This window comes from Rattus norvegicus, chromosome 4, assembly GCF_036323735.1.
Source record: "Rattus norvegicus strain BN/NHsdMcwi chromosome 4, GRCr8, whole genome shotgun sequence".
Classification (NCBI taxonomy): Eukaryota; Metazoa; Chordata; class Mammalia; order Rodentia; family Muridae; genus Rattus; species Rattus norvegicus.
The window spans coordinates 120,946,515-120,965,282 of NC_086022.1; the positions used below are offsets into that span (position 1 = coordinate 120,946,515).

Below are 18,768 nucleotides of genomic sequence, written 5' to 3' on the forward strand. Positions count from 1 at the left end.
GTAAGGCAGAATGTCATGGAAAGTGCATGCATAGGAAGCAGAATGAGACAGGAAGGGACGGGGGCGGGGGGCAGATAGAACCTTTGAGGGCACACACATATCTAGTGACCACCTCCTAAAGTCCATTCATTTGTAAGCTCACGTAATAAAGCTCGTGAATGAGTTCCTGGCACCTGAAGTGATTGGATGCACTCGCTGAGGACCAAACTTTCAACACAGGGAAGCTTCTCACGGACATTCTGTACCTCTGCCGCTGTGGACTGCAGAATAAGTAACCTGTGGGCATGGCTGGGCTTGGCCTGAAGACTTCTCCAACCCCTCCTGTGCACAGTAAATTACACATGGCTTTTTTGGGTAGTCAGAGAAGGTTTTACAGCAAAGCTTTCAAGAATGGCTGACTTGGGTAATGGAGTGGGCAGTGGAGAAGAGAACAGGTTAGATAATACAAAGGAAGCATATGCAGCTCTGAACAAGCACACCTGGCCAGAGCGACCGCTGACTTACTGTTAACTCTTTAGAGGCACTTCTGAATGTAAAGGGTTAAGAAAGTCTGCCCAAAAGCCCAGTCCCATGTCCCCACAGCCCATACCATAGCTCAGAGCTGGAGGTGGGCACAGGGTCTTGTGCCATTTGCTTCTGACCTTCCTGCCGTGGCAGCAATGCAGTTGTGCGTCTCTTCTTAGGGTAGATTGCTGAGTTCACTCCAAGCTCTATTGCTTGCTGGCCATGTTACAGTATTGACTGAATTACCTGAGCCTCTCTTTCTCTAAGATGGGAATCATAGTCCATGTACTGTGCTCAGTAAAGTAATACTGGCAGTAGCTATTGTTTATTGAATGTGATCTGTTATTTATGAGTCTTCTAGATCAGACTGAAAATATTAGTGTTACTTTGTTGGGATTTTTTTTCTAGCGATGAGGACCAAACCCAGGGCCTTGTGCAAGAGATCTATTATTAAGCTAAATCCCCAGCCCTTATTTAGGACTCTTAAAGTGAGTTTATACTTAGTATAGCTTGACTGATTATCTTTGTGCAAATAGATTAAAATGACGAGCTTTTTAAAAATATGTTGATAATAGAAATATTTGTTTGCCTTAGCCTTGCCTCAGGAGACAAACCTGTCCTAGACATTGATAGTTCTGTGGTGGAGAATTCTCCATAAGAACCTGCTGCTCAGGTCCACGGCCATCACTCCCACCTCCCACAGTTTTATGTTGAGTGCAGATGGAGAGAAGCCAGCACCACCAAAGACTCCTACAGGTGAAGGTCAAAAGGACATGACTTCAAACAACTTTAAAACTCATCACTGTAACATCAGACATGAAATTCAATAGGAAGCAGTAATCTGCAGAATCAATATTTCAAACAGAGTTAGGCAATATAGACTTAAAATATGCTGAATTCAATCTTTAGAAGAATTAAGAGAAAAATTTAGATAATAGGAACAAAAGGATTCCTACTCAGTCAGATATTTTTAAAGAACCAGCAGGGCCTTGGGTGCTTGGCTCGTGTCTTGGCTGGAGCATGTGTCCTTGAATGTGTGCCTGTGTGCATGAAAAAGAGATTATGAAGTATGTTCTTTTTTTTTTTTTCCTCAACAGTTTCTGTACCAAAAATCTAGTAGGGTTGGCAGGAGAAGACTCCAGCTGTGAGTAAGAGATGGTTGTCTTTAAGGAGCTTACGGTCTTCTTCCCTTTGTTTTTCCAAAGCGGTCAGTCTGTGGAGAAGGTTTGAAGAAAAAGACCATAGAATCTACAGTCTTCAGGGCCTCACAAGGGTCTTTTTTTTTTTTTTTAATTGCCATGTAAACCAGAACTGTTTCCCAGCATGCCAATCAACTCAGTTGCCCAACAAGAGCTAATACTATAGCTTGAGAATATTGGCTCAGTGTTTTTTCTTTTTTAGAAAATAATTTGAATTTAACTTTTTTATTAAGTGTATTGTCTGCATATCTGTTCATTGTGTGTATGCTTGGTGCCTACTGAGGGGAAAAAAAGGCATTGGATCCCTTGGAACTGGAGTTATAGATGGTTGTGAATCACCATGTCGGTGCTGGGAATTGAACCTGGGTCCTCTGCAAGAGCAATGAGTGCTCTTAACTGCCAAACCACCTCTCCTGTCTGTGCCCATTGTTCTGGAGTTCTTAGCACTGTCATAAGAGTTTCTGTAGGTCCTTATAGGCTCCACTAAGTTAAACCTCTTAACTTAACTCAGTACCTGAAGATTGCCTTTGTTTCAAAGTTAAAAAAAAATCAAACCCTCAAATAAGACTCTAACAGAAACTGCTCATTTGTCACTGACATTTGTTACTTTGGGAAGTAACTGATGGGGAAACATCAGTTCTGAGAGTCTTAACCTAGTGTAATAAAAACATTATTATACCTACTTATAAGTACAGTAATTTATAGCATGGAAAATGAAACACCAAAAGGAAATGGGGAAATGGTATTTTTCTGAGTTGGTCCTAGAGAGGATTCCAAAAGAAGTTGGCGTTTGTACTGAAGATTGAAAAGCAAGTGATTATTGAATATTGAGAAAGGCAGTGGTTTGAAAGTATGGCCACTGTTACTGTAGGGGTGTAAAATGTACTGGCTGTAACTGGCTAGCCATGAAAATGGGGCCCTGCCTTTCCAACAGTGCAGTTCCCTGTCTGACTCTCTGACCAAGTCTTACCCTGTTCCTTCAAGTGTCTTTTTCTTTAGTTGGGGCTGTTAACTTACATGCCGAAGAATAACATCTCTGTGCACACCAGTAAGACTGTAAAAATGCAACCTTTTATTATATGACTGTGAAACTAGCTTTTCCCATTACTAAGTGGCATCTTGGATTGGGTGGTTTGGGAATGTTTTTCAGGTTGAAAATATCCTCTTGCATGACCGAGGCCACTATGTCTTGTGTGACTTTGGAAGTGCCACCAACAAATTCCAGAATCCACAGGCCGAGGGAGTCAATGCAGTAGAAGATGAGATTAAGAAGTAAGCCTTCTCTCCTTTCCTGGAGTTTTGTCCTTTGTCAGATAAGCACATTCTCTGTCACTTTGTGGATGAAACAGAATGGGAAGAAAATGGTGCAGGCCAGTTACCCTTTATTCCAGAGCAGACTGTTCACCGTTGGGTTTTTGGTTTACCTGACAGCTGAGGAGAGACTAGCCGGTGGACTGACACAGAAGAGTCCAAAACCCTTTTTCTAAGCTCTTCTAACCACACGAGGATCATAGCAAGACCTTGCTGCACACCATGTTAGCGTACTGTGCCACACACCCATAAAAGGATCAGTGGTAGCTGGAGACAGTGGGGAGGGAACGCTACATCCCTGTAATCCCAGAAACTCAGGAGCTGAAGCAAGAGGATTATAAGGTCACATCTGGTCTGGGCTACATAGCAAGACCCTGTCTCAAAAACCAAAAGGAGAGCTCCAGGCTGAGTGATGCCACACATTCGCTGACATGTCCTGGCATTTCTAAGGGAAGTCTCAACTGCGGCGTTATGAATCAGACACGGTGTGCTGTTTTACTAAACCCTACATTGTTAACTCCTTCTTTCTCATGAGGAACTCAACCACCCTCTGTGGGATTTATGGTAAACAGTTACTGTATCAGTGGCTGCCACTGACAGGAAGTCTCTTTAGATTTTGACTCCTCCAGGAACCTCATGCCTACAGTATTGGGTTTTTCCCAAGTACAGTACACTCACCGTGGCTTCTACTAACTGAGCTGCCCAGCATGTACTTGCACTTGGCTAGCCTCTGCCCCCTTTGTGTATCACTCAGTAACCATGTATGAGGCAAGACCACTTCTGGATACAAGAGCAGCAGAGTTGAGTAACATAAGATACTCACTTGGAACAGTGCTTACACAGTTTTCTTGAGTCAAAGATAAGAATACTATAGTTTTAGCCTCAAAGGAGCCATGATCATGGAGCTGGAATGATGCCACAGTGCATAAAATGCTTGCCATGCAAATGTAAGGACCAGAGTTTGGATCCTTAGTACCCATGCAAAAGCCTGGTGGGCCTGTCTGTACTCTCATCACTTGGGAGCAAGTTGAACAGCTAGACTCACTCGCAAATCTCAAGAAATAAAGCAGAAAGCCATGGAGGAAGAACTAGAGATCAGCTTCTGTTCTCCACATACATAGGCACACATGTCAACATGCTGTATGTACATCACCGCTCCCAGAAAAGAACACATGAAATTGGTGCCCCAGGTAGGGCTCACTCTCAGAAAACCCTACTGTGTTGCATCTCTGAGTCTCAGGTTAAAGGTTTACTTTTTAAAAAAGGAATCAATGAAATACAGCATTAGACTACAGTGGCTTATAGAGGAAAATTCTGTCCTCATTTGAGGACCCCCCCAAAAAGGGGTGCTTTTAGGACTTTATTTAGTATATGGTGTCTGAATACCCCAGTGCCCTAGGAGTAGAAAGTCTGCTGTAAGAGGATTTGATATCATTGTCAAGGAGAAGTTTCATTTTAGCTGTACTAATATTTAATTTGCTCTTCTGCAGATTGCTGCCCAAGAATTGGATTCTAGTAATACAAAAGAAAAATTGCTCCTCCTTGATTTTTAATTATAGCACTGATATATTTAATAAAACATGGATCTCTTGATTGTAGATACACAACGCTCTCCTATCGAGCCCCAGAAATGGTCAACTTGTACAGTGGCAAAATCATCACCACGAAGGCAGATATTTGGGTATGTGTGAACTAAGCCATCCACACCCCAGGTGTTAGCAGGCCTTGGCTGGACTCCTGAGTGGAGCCAGGAGTAAGGGCACAGTATTGCCCAGTGTTGATGATGATCCTTTTGCTGTTTTATGTGTATGTGTGCTTTGCCTTGCATGTATATCTGCATACTATGTGCATGCATGCAGTGTCCTCAGAAGACAACGTTGGATCCCCTGGAACAGGGGTTACAGATGGTTGGGAGCCTCCATGTGGGTGCTGGAAATCAAACCTGGGTCCTATGAAAGAGCAGCCACTGAGCTATCTCTCCAATCCCCTTGATGCTGATATTGATATGAGGGGACAGCCATGGCCTCTTGTAATATGGGGGGAAAACAAACGAAAAAACACCTACTTCGGTATGCTTTTCATGTTGTTTCAGTGCTTTTTGTTTGCAGGCTATACCTTTAAAGAACAAACCAGTTGAAATCATTTTCTGATGACAGATAAAAATGTGACTCAGATGCTAGAGTGTCACTATGAGTTCTGAGTTCAAGTGTCACATAGGTAACAATAGTATGTGGGGTTTTCCTGCTGGTAAATGTAGACAGTACTGGTCTCTCTTGGCGGATCACTGGCTTTATAGAAAACAAACCACTAGTTGCAATGTGCTCTCTTACTTTTTTAGGCTCTTGGCTGTTTGTTGTATAAATTATGCTACTTCACTTTGCCATTTGGGGAGAGCCAGGTGGCAATTTGTGATGGAAGCTTCACAATTCCTGATAACTCTCGATATTCACAAGATATGCACTGCCTTATTAGTAAGTATTTCAAATTTCAAGTTTATATTTTTTTTATTTCTAATCACTGGGAATGAATTGGAGGATAAAGGGTTTAAGTTCCAGGAATAAGACTGAATGCAATGACAAAGCAGTCATCTGATACTGTTGGGCATAGTGGTAGCCCAGCAGTGTTCGCCTAGAGAAGTTGGTCTTTTTGCTAGAAAACTAAACTCCACTTCAGGACTGAGCCAGCCACACTCTGGGTCTGGTAGCTGTGCGCTGAGCAGCACGATGCTGCTGTGTGTGCTGCAGTCGGTGTGAGAGCTGAGTGCAGCTGACTCACGTCACGGGATAGGAAGTGCATCTCTGAGAAGCTGGAAGCAGCTCAAGCGAGCGTGATTGCAGTGCTGGAACTGGATGAATGTGTAATTAAGACCATATAACTCCATGGAGCCAGGTTTTTCCTCTCATTTAGATTATCACTAGATTTTTACAACAAGCGTCTAAATTGAGTGTCTTGTTTAAAATCTTGAGGTTTTCATTTCTTTGTGTTATCATAGCCAGCATATGTACTAACATCCATTACCCAGATGGTAGGACAGTAGCTCTGTACCAGAACATGTACTAAAATGCTAAAGAAACAGATGCTTTTAAGAAAGTTGTTCATAAAAATGCTGGTCAAGACATTTCGTAGCTAAGTTTGAAAAACTCTTATAGACCATAAATCCTGAGCTGCCCATTTTGAGTCCTGGGCAGGGAGCATCCTGAGAGAAAGAAGGGAGCTAGAACACCTGACCTGCGTTGAGCCTACCTGCACCTCACCTGGTTCTCAAAATCTGTAGGTTTGGTGGGTATTCATTTACTTACTCAGAGACAGGGTCTCACTTTGCAGCTTTAGCTGTCCTGGAATTTACTATATAGATCAGGCTAGCCTTGAACTCACAGAGATCTGTGTGTCTTTACCTCCTGAGTACTAGGATTAAAGGCATGTGCTACCAAGCCTGGCAAAACTTGTAGATTTTAAGTGTCATTGTCCCTGTTTCACACAAGAGGAAATAGAATGACTTGATCAAGTTGACAACATTCTTTGGGTTTCACAGCTGTCCTTTCACTGTGATACTTTTCTCAATGAGCAGGAGGACCGGGTGTTTAAAGGACAGGATTGTAGCCTTGGGGATGCCAGTCTGTTTGCATAGGCACAGCAGTGGTCTGTGCTAGTCCAGCAGGTATGGAAGGAAGTGTGGAAGGAGGTATGGAGGAGCAACGATCGTGGTGTTACTGATAGCTTTTTTTTTCCCTGGCTATTTTTCCTTTTTAACATTTGCTTCAATGAATTCATGTTGGGGGAAAAAAACAACCAGCTCTTGATGAGTGATTGTCCAACTGACACCTTTTCCAGACCCCATTTAGCATGTAAGCTATTTGTAGATCCTAAACCTGTAGGCCTCAAATTCACCTCTTGTCACCTCCCCACCCCTTTCCCCAGATTGTCCTTTTTCACTTTCCTAGTGGTATTGCCATGAAGGCCTTGAGATAGCAAGGGTCTGAAAGAGCAAGGAAAGAGAGGCAGGCAGCAGCCCTGACACAGCTGCATGGAGTCTCTTGGAGTCTGTACTGCTTTCATCAGCTCTGGGTCTTACACAGTATGGACAGACTCCGGCAGATCATGGCGCAGTGCCTTGCCCAGCCTCTCTCTTCACTCTTCCAGCACATCCCTCCCGTGGATCATTCCTAGATGATGTCACCTTCTCATGTCTCATTGAGTAGACTTCAGTGGCTTGTCAGCGGTCCCACAGTTAGGCCCTGATTCTTAGCATGGTGTTTAGGGTCCTTTATATTCTTTTTCTGTCCCACCCGGGCAGCCATCTTGCACTGTCCTCTGGGCTTGTTTCCAAGTAGCAGCGTTTACTTTCTGGCCTTTATTTTAAGTGTGCCTTTGTTGGCATTGTCCAGTCATCTGGACTGCCTCTTTCTTTGCTCTACCATGACTAACCCTTGTCCTATCTCTTTAACAAGGCCATTTAAAGCCTCAGCGTCATAGATCTTTTCAGAACTTAGTGTCCAGGGCATTCATTACTTAAGCAGTAAACTGCCTTTACTCATTTGCATGTGTTTATGCATGTATCTCCAAGAGCAGTAACTAAATTCATGAGTTTGTTTTCTAGACCTGGAGGCAGACCCAGGGAGTATCTACCACCAAATCCTGAGTTCATGAAGTTTGAAATTCAGTTGTATTTGCCAGTAGTTATTTGTTTAACAGAGGCAATAAGTTAGGAAACCACAGGCCAGGCCTTGGCACCTTCTAGGACTTAGAATGTGAAGCTGCTCATTTTTATGTTGAGAAGGTGAGCCCCTGATGTTCAGGCCCAGGGTATAGACCTCAGGAGTTTTGTTATCACTCAAGGAGTTTATTTCTTCTTTCTCTTGCTAGGAAGGGGACTACTTGAACTATCTGGTTTTTCTGAGCTTAAAGCACAACCCAACTTGATAGTAGAAGGGTTCAGTTACGTAGCTGATACAGCAGTTGTTAGGATATTATGACGTAAGCACATGTATGTTTGTTTTAGGGTATATGTTGGAACCAGACCCTGACAAAAGGCCGGATATTTACCAGGTTTCTTACTTCTCATTTAAACTACTCAAGAAAGAATGCCCAGTTCCAAATGTACAGGTATGTGAATGGTGCTTTTTAAAACTGACTTGTCATTTTTAAGGATGTTTTTATTTGTTCCTTGAGAATTTCACACATGTAATAATGCAATTTGGCTATAGCCATCCCCATTCCTCCCTCTAACTCCCCTAGGACTCTCTGTAACCTATCGTTCTCCCAAGTTCATGTCATTTCCTTTTCTTTTTTTTAAAAAGAATCTACTGAATCCAGTCAGTTCTGCCCATATGCCCACAGGTATGGGGTCTTTACCCCAGCACTGGCTGCCTACTATTCTTACATCTATAGAGGAAAATGACTCCCCATCAGCAAGTGTCAACTACCTGGAGTTCTGCAGGAGCTGTGGGGCCTCAGGAGATCCCTGGAATTTTGATTAATTTGATCTCGTGCAGGTCTTGTACATATAACCACAGCTGTGATGGGTTCATGAAAATGGTGCTATTTAAAGGAAATAAACATCATGAAATTGTTATTTTTGGGTCACTATGGTTATTAATCTCTGGATTCAATGAATATTAATGTCCCTTGCTTTATCCACTTGGAACATTAAAGTAAAACAGCTACTGTAAAGAGAAGACAACTTTTCTATGGAATTTAATTATGAAGCTGAAACAGCCACACTGAACAATAGCAGCCCCAGTCAGTGCCTGGGGATTGAGCTCTGAGCAGAGTGGCCAAGTCTCACCTTGCTCAGCTCACAACAAGGGCATGTCTACTGTGTTTCCTAGACTGGTGAGAGCCTTGTTTTCCTGAGGCATGGCTCTGTTCACCATGTTTCTCTCTCTTCCTGAGCACTTTGCTTCCTTGATGCATCTCATGCATTTGTCCAGCCTCCCTTCTCTTTCAGAGAGGAGTGAGAGCCAAGAAGTCGTGTTAGACAAACCCAAATGCTACTTCCACTAGCACAGGTCAAACTAGCTAGTCTTTGTTTGGAGTTTTAATTTTTATTTTTAAAATAGGATTCTACTGTATAGCCCGGGCTGACTATGACTTCATGATCCTCCTGCCTTAACCCCTCAAGTCCTAAGATTACTGTCATAGGCCTCAGACTATTTTTCCTTTACAGTGAAATCTACATGCTTTTTTTTCTTTCAACTTTTTAGAATTCTCCCATTCCTACAAAACTTCCTGAACCAGTGAAAGCCAGTGAGGCAGCTGTAAAAAAGACCCAGCCAAAGGCCAGGTAAGAAATGCCCTCAAGAGCTTGCACTGTGCTTGGTGCCAGCCGCAGTAGAATTGCCTGCTGTGAGTAGAAAGGAAAGCGAGCTCTTTCTCCCTATGCAGAAACTGTTCTTTGGGAATGCCAAGAGAGATACAATAAAATCTACATTTGAAAGGAATCAAGAACCTCACAGATGTGTCCATTGTATGGCAGTGGATACCGGGGCTTGCTGGGATGAGGCAATGCCAGACTGTAATGTTTATGAGTAGAGAATTGTTTAACTCTATTTCCAAGCTAGTGGGTAACTAGGTCCCCTGGTCCTCCACATTCCTTTCTTCCCTGGCTCCAGCCACATTAGGAAAGCAGTCCATCAAGAGATCCCCTTAGGTCTTAGCCAATCATACTGGAGACACTTCGGCTCTTCCAAGAAAGGATCAAACAAATAAAGGAAGATGCCCAGGTTAGAGGGACAGAGACAGGCCAGGAAAGCCTGGGAGGATAGTTGGAAGGTCTAAGTCACACTTCATAGAGGAAGGGGACAAGTGGGTAGATATGACCCAGACTACTATACTATTTCAGGAAGGGTGGCAGAATCCTCATCCCACAGTCATCTTGAAGAGGAGTCTCTTGCTACTGGAGACCTTGCATTTGGGATTTGGACCTGAGAGCAATCTATAGGAAGAAAGGTTTCAGGGCACTCTGGATTGGACTTTTTTTTTTTTTTATTGTTTTTCACACCTGTCATAGCTCAGGATCTGCCAGACATACTCACATAAACTTCAGATGAAAAATTCTTAAGGGTGACTAGGAGGTTCTCTGCTTCTTCTTTTCCTACCACCCTCTCATGGTCAGGGAATGATAGCAGCAAACTATGTAAGCAAAAGGCTAGATAACTGAGTATTTTTAAAAGGCTTATTTAGTTATTTAAGTGTAAAAGTGCATGGGCAAGCAGATTTATGAGCTCATGAGTGTAGGTGCCCCTAGAGGAGAGAAGAGGACATTGGATCCCCTGCCGCTGGAGTTGGGAGCCACTCAGCATGAGCACTGAGAACTGAACTCTCCATCTCTACACAAGCAGTACATGTTTTCTTCAGTTGAACCATGACCAAAGCAACTTACAAAAGAACTATTTTATTCGGGCTTTTGGTTCCAGAGGGATTAGAGTCCATTATGAGGAGACACGGCAGCAAGTAGCAGGCATGTTGGCTAGAGCAGGATCAAGCTTGAGCAGAGAGCACCTGCAAAGAAGGCAAGGCCTTAAGACCACAAGACTACCCCCAGTGACATACTTCCTTTAGCAAGGCCAGACCTCCAAAACCCTGCAAATAGCATCACTAACTGAGGCCCAAGTGTTCAAATGTACGAGACTGTCCAGGACGTTTCATTCAGACCACCACAGCTGGTCAGATGATTCTGCTTCATGAAGCTCCTGGTCCCAGTTTTCTTTATGCTTCTCACTCTCCCTCCTTACAACATAATCATGATCTTGTGGTTTAATATGGCAGCATCTATAGTCAAAGCAGTGAAATCAAGGAATAGTCAAAGAAACCATTATCTCTTAAGGCTCCTAGAAAGTGCCAGATGACCGTGTGTCCAACCAAATATTTATTATTGTGGAAAATGGAAGTTTGTGTATTTAAGAAGTGGCTTTCCTATCATACGCTCTGATCTGCTTATTTCTTCAATTTGTCCTGTTCAGTTCACTCATCAGCATGATATTTACTATAAAGAGCTCCCTTACCTTTTATAAAGATTTATTTCTCTTTACGTATGTCTATGTGGTGGTATGTCCATGTGATTGCAGGTGCCTACAGAGGTCTGAAGATGTTATTAGATCCCCTGGAGCTGGAGTTATAGGCTCTTGTAAGTTACTCTGTGAAGATGCTGGCAACTGAACTCAAGGTCATTTGGACAAGTAGCAAGCATTCTTAACTACTGAGCCTTCTCTCCAGCTCCTACAGAGTCATTATAACAGCTAGTTTCAACTAAGTTTAAGTTCTATCTGTGAGTGAAAAACCACTGCCCCAACCATTACCCAGATTATATTTTGGAAATCCTGTGTTTGGTGAAAAAATATCCAGCTGGAGTCAGTTTGAGGAAGTATTTGCTATACAGGAGTCTGTCTCATCAGCAGTCACTCACAGGTGGACAATGAACAGAAATCGTCTGTTTATAGACGTTGGCGGTCTGTCTAGAACTTATTTAACCACTAAGCAGCTTTTTAATCTTTTTATTGGAGATAGTAACATTTTTACTGAGTATAAAAGAATCATTACTAAGAAAAAAGGTTTCCCATTTCCCCCCTGACTTCTCCAGTGAACTTACTATCATCCCAGAGTATGTTATTCAGGGACCCGGGACTGGGGAGGGGGCGCAATTATTATTGTTTTCGATTACTTTTTATTGAAAATCCATGGAATATATTCTGGTTACAGTGTGCCCTCCCCACCTCCTTCTTGATCTTCTCCACCATTCAACTCCACAACTTCTCTCTCTCTCTCCCTCCCTCCCCCTCCCCTCCTCTCTCTCTCTCTCTCTCTCTCTCTCTCTCTCTGTGTTTCTGTCTGCCTGTTTCTGTTGAAAAAAAATTGGCAAGTTAAAAAAAGAGAAAACACAAGAAACATATATACACATAGACACAAAAAAAACCTAACACAAATTAGAAACCATAATATATAATTAATTATATATTTTTATTGAAATTGAATTCATTAAAATATTGATATATAATTAATTATATATAGTTAGTTGATAATAAAAATATAATTAATATATAAGCAAAAACCAGTAAGATTTAACAATGTATGCCTAAACAAAGCAATATGAAACCAAAAGAATCTAGAAAGACACCACTGACTTCATTTTGTGATGTCATCTTCTGGACATGGTGCCTACCCATGGGTGTGGTTATGCGCTCAGTGAAAACTGCTTTTCCTTAGCAGGTGGTTGTTAGTTGGAGATGTTGTCTCAGTTAGGGATGGGAGATCTGTTAGTCCTGTCGTATCTGGAAGACACATGTCCTTGGTCTCCATCCCTTCTGGCTCTTAGAGTCTTTCCACCTCCTCTCCTCCATTAGCCCTGAGGTTAGGGGTTGATGGAGATCCCATTTATGGCTGAGTGTCCCAGAGTTTCACTCTCTACACATTGTCCAGTTGTGGGTCTCAATATTAGTACCCATTGACAGCTTCAAGCGGCAGCTTCTCTGATGCTGGCTGAGCGAGACACTGGTCTATGGACATAGCAGAAAATGTCACTAGAAGTCAATTTATAGCTGTGTTCCTTTAATAGAACAATAGTACTTGGCTTTCCGCTAGGCCATGGCCTATCACTCCTAGGTTCTTGGTTCTCTGAGCAGAGCAGTGTCAGGCATGGGTTCCATCTCATGGAGTAAAATCCAATCAGAGAGTGGTTAGTCACTCCCACAACGTTTGTACAGGGAGGTCACTGTTGCAAATCTCAGGGTTAGTGTTCATGAGCTCCCGTAGTTTGTGCTTGCCTTAAAATGTCCTTACTTGGGGCTGGGGAGATGACCTGGTGGGTAATTATTACTTGCTAGAACTGGTAAAGCTGCATGCAGTAGGGCATGTGTTTGTAATCCTAGCATTCCCCAACCAGGAGATAAGAGGCACACGTAGGAGAATTGCAGGGAGTTGACAGACCGGCTAGCCTGGTGCATGCAGTGTTGACTAAGATGAGAATCAACACCTAAAGTTGTCCTCTGACCTCCACATGTGCATCATGACACTTGCACGTCTCCCTCATAAATGACCTTGAATCTCCATCGCTTTTCAAGAGTGCTTTGCTGAATATGGTGATTTTGGTTGGGGGTTATGTATTCTCAGGGTTTGAAATGTATCATTCTGTGCTCTCTTGGCTTTAAGGTTGCTGATGACAGATAAGTTATTTTGATGTGTTTGCCTTTGTAGGTGAATTGGCATTTGAAGAAGTGTTGATTAAGCCAGTCTGAATGTTTTGAAGGAGTGTTAAGGGTAAAACATCTTGTGTTCTGCATATCCCCTCTGTTTTCCCACATTTTAACAGCAGTTTTGTTTTTCCTTTTCTAGACTGACAGATCCCATTCCCACCACAGAGACTTCAATTGCACCCCGCCAGAGGCCTAAAGCTGGGCAGACTCAGCCAAACCCCGGAATCCTTCCCATTCAGCCAGCCCTGACTCCTCGTAAGAGGGCCACTGTTCAGCCCCTACCTCAGGCTACAGGTCAGTAACTAGTTTGCAGCTTGTTCCAGTGCTTGATGGTGGTAGTGTCGGAAGGCACAGCCTAAAGAATCATGCCCTGAGCTGCTTGTGAATGTCTATGGCCAGTGGCTGCACAAGGAGGAACTTCTTTCTGTACTCAGATGAGTCTCAAGACCCCTGAAGCCTGTTGTGTGCATTTATTTTCTTACTGGACATCTGGTCCATCCACTCCACCTTATTTACCTTACGTATTTCTCCTTGCTTTTAAAGAAACCAGACTTACTTATTTTTTGTAACCACAGAAGAATATTATTTTATTAATGCTGTGTTTATTAGTACACATCATCCTTTGTGTTCTAGCATTCTGTTATAACAAGAGGAGCGAGCTTTGTTTTATAAAGGGGATTGATCCAAAATAACAAGTCACAGACCACATCTATCACATGTCTTACCAGGAACAATTTCTGATAAATTCAGTGGCCATCTATATAGAGCCAGGCATTCAGATGCTAGTTGTATAAGCTACTCATAAAATATCAAAGAATGCTTTTGCCGCGGTAGACAGGCTGGTACACAGACTGTTTAGTGTCAAATGTTGGCTGTGTGAGGGGAACTAGAGGTGCTGACTGCAGGGCTGGGTGACTGGGTGAGATGGGGGATGAGGGAAACCCTGTGCAAGAGGCAGGTACTGAAGTCTGCAGTTCACCTGGCTTTTGGCAAGAGTGGAAAGCTGTTCCAAGTAGAGCATCACAGATGGCAAAATGGTGAGGAACAGGCAAAGCTTGGGGCAGTCTGCCTACTTCTGCCATTTCTTGTGTAGCAAATCACAAAGTCTTTTTTCATAAGGGTTGTCTATGTAGCCTGTCTGTCCTCAAACTCCACCTTCCTCTCCCAAGTGCTGGGATTAAAGGTGTGCACCACCACTGCCAGGCTTCAGAAAGCCATTTTTGTCTGGTAGAGTTTTGTGCCCTGACATGGAGTTTTTCATTACAGGACCCAGCAATCAGCCTAGCCTTCTAGCCAGTGTTTCCCAGCCTAAAGCCCAAGCCACGCCCAGTCAACCTCTTCAGTCATCTCAACCCAAGCAGCCACAAGCTCCACCCACCCCACAGCAGACGCCTGCTCCCCAGACCCAGGGTCTGCCCACCCAGGCCCAGGCTACTCCTCAGCACCAGCAGCAGCTCCTCCTCAAGCAGCAGCAGCAGCAGCAACAGCAGCAGCAGCAGCAACAGCCACAGCAGCCAACAGCACCACCACAGCCATCAGGCACCTTTTACCAGCAGCAGCAGCCCCAGCAGCAGCAGGCTCAGACTCAGCAGGTGAGGAGCTCTAGATGACCATTGCTTTGTACAGTGGAGTATTAGTATTGAAAGGCCTGCTAGGTGCAGGTGTCTTCCTTGGGATGTGCTGGGATGGCCAAGAGCCACTGATCAATGCATCGTCACTTCTCACAGATGTAGAAACTGAAGCATCTAGGTGTAGTTAATAACTCTCAGAGCTTTCAGTGTTGTCTTCAAGCCTTGGGAATTTACCCCAACTCAGCACTGGTACTGATGGAACTACTTTCTAAAGAGATAGACACAGGGAGAAATAACAATGATGTCCTGGTAACACACAGAATCCAGTAGTTTCAAGTTGTTTCGGTTGTTGCAGAGTTTAAGTTTGCTTGGTTGGATCAGGAGTCAAACAAGGTTCATGTACTCTATTTAGTTGGGATATATTAATTTCCATTTTTTACATATTTATTTAACTTTGAACATATATATTTTATAATGATTGATTTCTTTTTTAAAAGTAGTGTGTGTGTGTGTGTGTGTACATACATATATATTTGGGCAAATACACCTGTGAACACTCAAAAGGCAAGAGGAGCAATGGATCGACTCTAAATGGAATTTAGAATTACAGACATTTGCAGGACACCCGGATTGTTACATGTGTGCTGGGATCTGAACTCCAGCAAGCACCCCTATCCACAGAGCCAACTCTCTAGCCACAGGGAGAGAGATCGATAGTCTTTACCTCCTTTTATCTCCTTTGCCATTTTTATTTATTTAAAGAAAGTGAATTCCTTGTTCTTGGAAACTCTTCTTATTATGAACTTGACTTGGTTACTCTTTGTCATTTGGTATATTCCACTGTGTGTGTGTGTGTGTGTGTGTGTGTGTGTGTGCGCGCGCGCTCGCGAGAGAGAGAGAGAGCCCATGCACTATGGTGTGCATCTAAAGGTCAAAGGACAACTTTCAGGAGTCAGTTCTCTTTGTCTACCGTGTGGGCTCTGGGGCTAGAACGCAGGTTGTCAGACTTGGCCACAAATGCCCTGCGTTGCTGAGCTCTGTCAGCAGACTTAAACTGGGCTTTCCGGAGACATGCTCAGCGTCAGTTCAGTCTGGAGTTCCCTGCTCTTCCTGTTCATTCTGATGGGTGGCCAGTGCTGTCTTTCACCATCAGTGTGCTTAGCTATCGTCTGTTTAATTTGGTTTTTGCTTGTTTGTTTGTTGGTTTTTAGTTTTCCTCTTTAGTTTACCAATTATTGCTATTTCCCCAAGTCCTTAAACCTACTTGGGTAGCAAAATCATACTCTCTCAAGTGGGCCTGGGTACTAAACTCACCTTGTCAGCCTTCTTGGTGGCAGGTGCCTTTGCCCACTGAGCCGTCCTACCAGCCTATGCAGAGTTGTTTCTGTCGTCTTAGTGTAGTTACCCTGAGGTCCTGCTTGTACAGAAAAGGGTGAGAAAGATGTTAGGTCTTTTCCTTGTTCACCAGTGTTCATTCAGAGGTAAGAGTGTTTTGCATTGTATTATGTAAGTTTATGGATTTATACATGTCACCATTTTTAAACATACTCAGATTCTCCCTAATTTTAGTCAAATTGGCTTCTGGTTCTCTGGGATGTAACTCACGATTAATGATTTCTCTGCCATTGAGAGCAATGACTGTCCATGATCATTCTGCTCTTTTTTTTTTTTTTTTTTTTTTTTTTTTTTTTTTGGTTCTTTTTTTCGGAGCTGGGGACCGAACCCAGGGCCTTGCGCTTCCTAGGTAAGCGCTCTACCACTGAGCTAAATCCCCAGCCCCGATCATTCTGCTCTTAACTTAGAGTCCTCCATTTCTCTAAAGATCAGATTGTTTTTAATGGGAGTGATATTTAGAAACTTAGTTGGCCCTAGAAATAATTACTTGCTAATTGTCACTATTGGTAATTGTTTCTAGGCCTTTTTAGTAGATACTTGAAAATGTGTTTTTTTTTTAATTAGAAAACATAAATGAGTTCAGATTTATGTATCTTAATTCAAGCTCATAATTACAAGATTTTTGTTTAACTTCTTGAATTTTATTGTTTCTATCATCTAAAGGTCTTTTTGTTGTTAGTTTTGAAATTTCAAAAGCCCAAGCCCAGCTCAGTGTCTCTCTTCTTGCTGCCTTTGGAACAAGGCAGCCCCAGCTGACCTTGAACTCTTGGTGGTCATCCTGCCTCAGTCTTCTGAGCCTGAGGACTGTAAGCATGCACCATCATTTCTGGCAACCTTTGACTATTAAGCACATTATTTTCTGTGGGGTTTAGCTGCCAATTGGATACACAGACTATTGACTTCATTTTAATTTTGCTTTCTACATTTCGGATCAGTTTTGTTTACAAATGTGTAAAATAATTAGTTTTAAAGTTAGATCTACCAAATTCTGTCCTCTTATTCTTGGGAAGATATACTCCTCATTGCCTTTTTCTTGTGGGTGGGTCTGTGCTACTGATGTTGTAAGCAGGCAGTTATATACTTGTACATATTGGTTTTGCTGACCTTTTCATTTTACCCTAGTAGACACATGGTATCCAGGCGCATCCTTAACTCAGTGGGCTTTGGGAATTTTATAAGACATTATCTTCACTTTATTTATTAGCATATCCTTGTTTTGAGCTTTCTTAGTGTACCTAGCATGTACTTCCAAACAGTGTGCATTAGAAAGACATAAAAGAAATGCTAGAAAGATGCATATAGGGTGCCTTTTAAGCCCCAGCCACTTAGGAAGCTAAGTCAGCAGAATTGCTTGTGTCCATAGGTTTTTGGAACAAACCTTGGCAATGTAGTGAGACTCCACGTAAAGCATGAAGAAGAAGTGGTTCACAGAGTAATAGAGTATTTGAAGGTGGCGGAATTTCATAAAGGTAGATATGTTGGGGCGTAACTTTGGAAAGGTTTGGATAGGAGACTCATGGTTAACATTTTAGTGCTCTTTTAAGCGTCATCTCTGAGGCATTCTAGTCATGCTGGGAAGCATCTGATTCTTGGCTGCTTCAGAATCCTTTGTAAGACGGATTTCTTCTGCATGGGAGATCCTCTCACCTACTTCTGTTTACCCCTGGTCTTGGATCACTTGAGTTAAATCTGGTAACTTCCCTGGGCCTGTGCCTCGAAAGCCGTCTGGTATAGAAGGAAAGGCCTGCAGTGCAGATCTTGCTGGGATAATTCCTGTGCCTCGAGTCCTGTCCTGAACTCCTTGGCCCAGGTTCTGTGCTTTTGCTGGGCCTTCCCTTTGGCTTCAGCACCATCTTTGTAGTTACTGAGGCAGGAGTCTTTTGTGAATGTGGCTCTGTGGTAGGCTTGTATTCACCTCATTTCTTGCCACTCTCCTGTGCAGTTTCAGGCAGTGCATCCAGCAGCCCAGCAATCAGTCACTGCTCAGTTCCCTGTGGTGTCCCAGGGAGGCTCTCAGCAACAGCTGATGCAGAACTTCTACCAGCAGCAGCAGCAGCAGCAACAGCAGCAGCAACAGCTGATGGCTCAGCAGGCCGCCCTGCAGCAGAAGACTGCTGTGGTAGTACCACAGCCTCAGGCACAGCCAGCCACAGCCCCACAGGCAGCTGCTGCCCAGGAGCCTGCGGTAAGAGGGGTGCTGGGGATGCTGGGAAGGCAAGGGAAGAGATAGCCACAGGGGCTCTGAGCTAGTGTATTTGTTCTCCTTCCCTAGGGGTTAGAGGGTTTCATTTTTTCTCGGCAGATCCAAGTGTAAAAGTATTCTGTAGAGAGCAGAGATTGAAAGAATATTTTTACACTAGTTATGAAGAGGAACCCTCTTGTTTTTCACACAGAAGTTAGTTGGGTGGAAAAAAGTGGTTCCTTGTCTTTTTTTTTTTTTTTTTTTTTTTTTTTGGTTCTTTTTTTTCGGAGCTGGGGACCGAACCCAGGGCCTTGCGCTTCCTAGGCAAGCGCTCTACCACTGAGCTAAATCCCCAACCCCGTGGTTCCTTGTCTTAATCAGTGTCGCTGCTAAATAGACAGGAACTTGAGGGCAGAGCT

General features: G+C 43.2%; 1 protein-coding gene and 1 long non-coding RNA gene across 17 annotated transcripts in view; one reads left to right on the plus strand and one right to left on the minus strand.

The window, feature by feature from the left end:
* The window catches only part of Aak1 (AP2 associated kinase 1), a 164,159-nt gene that overhangs the window by 101,503 nt on the left and 43,888 nt on the right, over positions 1-18,768 (plus strand). For all 16 annotated transcript variants that reach the window (XM_017592818.3, XM_017592822.3, XM_006236833.5 and 13 more), the window contains 8 exons: positions 2,854-2,975; positions 4,614-4,695; positions 5,353-5,485; positions 8,014-8,117; positions 9,218-9,297; positions 13,341-13,495; positions 14,468-14,793; positions 18,110-18,352. In XM_017592818.3, coding sequence (XP_017448307.1) covers positions 2,854-2,975; positions 4,614-4,695; positions 5,353-5,485; positions 8,014-8,117; positions 9,218-9,297; positions 13,341-13,495; positions 14,468-14,793; positions 18,110-18,352 — 1,245 coding nt within the window. The remainder of the gene's footprint in view (positions 1-2,853; positions 2,976-4,613; positions 4,696-5,352; positions 5,486-8,013; positions 8,118-9,217; positions 9,298-13,340; positions 13,496-14,467; positions 14,794-18,109; positions 18,353-18,768) is intronic.
* LOC134486608 (uncharacterized) lies at positions 10,392-18,202 on the minus strand. The gene is made up of 2 exons (XR_010065860.1): positions 16,087-18,202; positions 10,392-10,514 (listed from the first exon to the last, which is right to left on the minus strand). It is a non-coding gene; the product is annotated as an uncharacterized LOC134486608 (long non-coding RNA).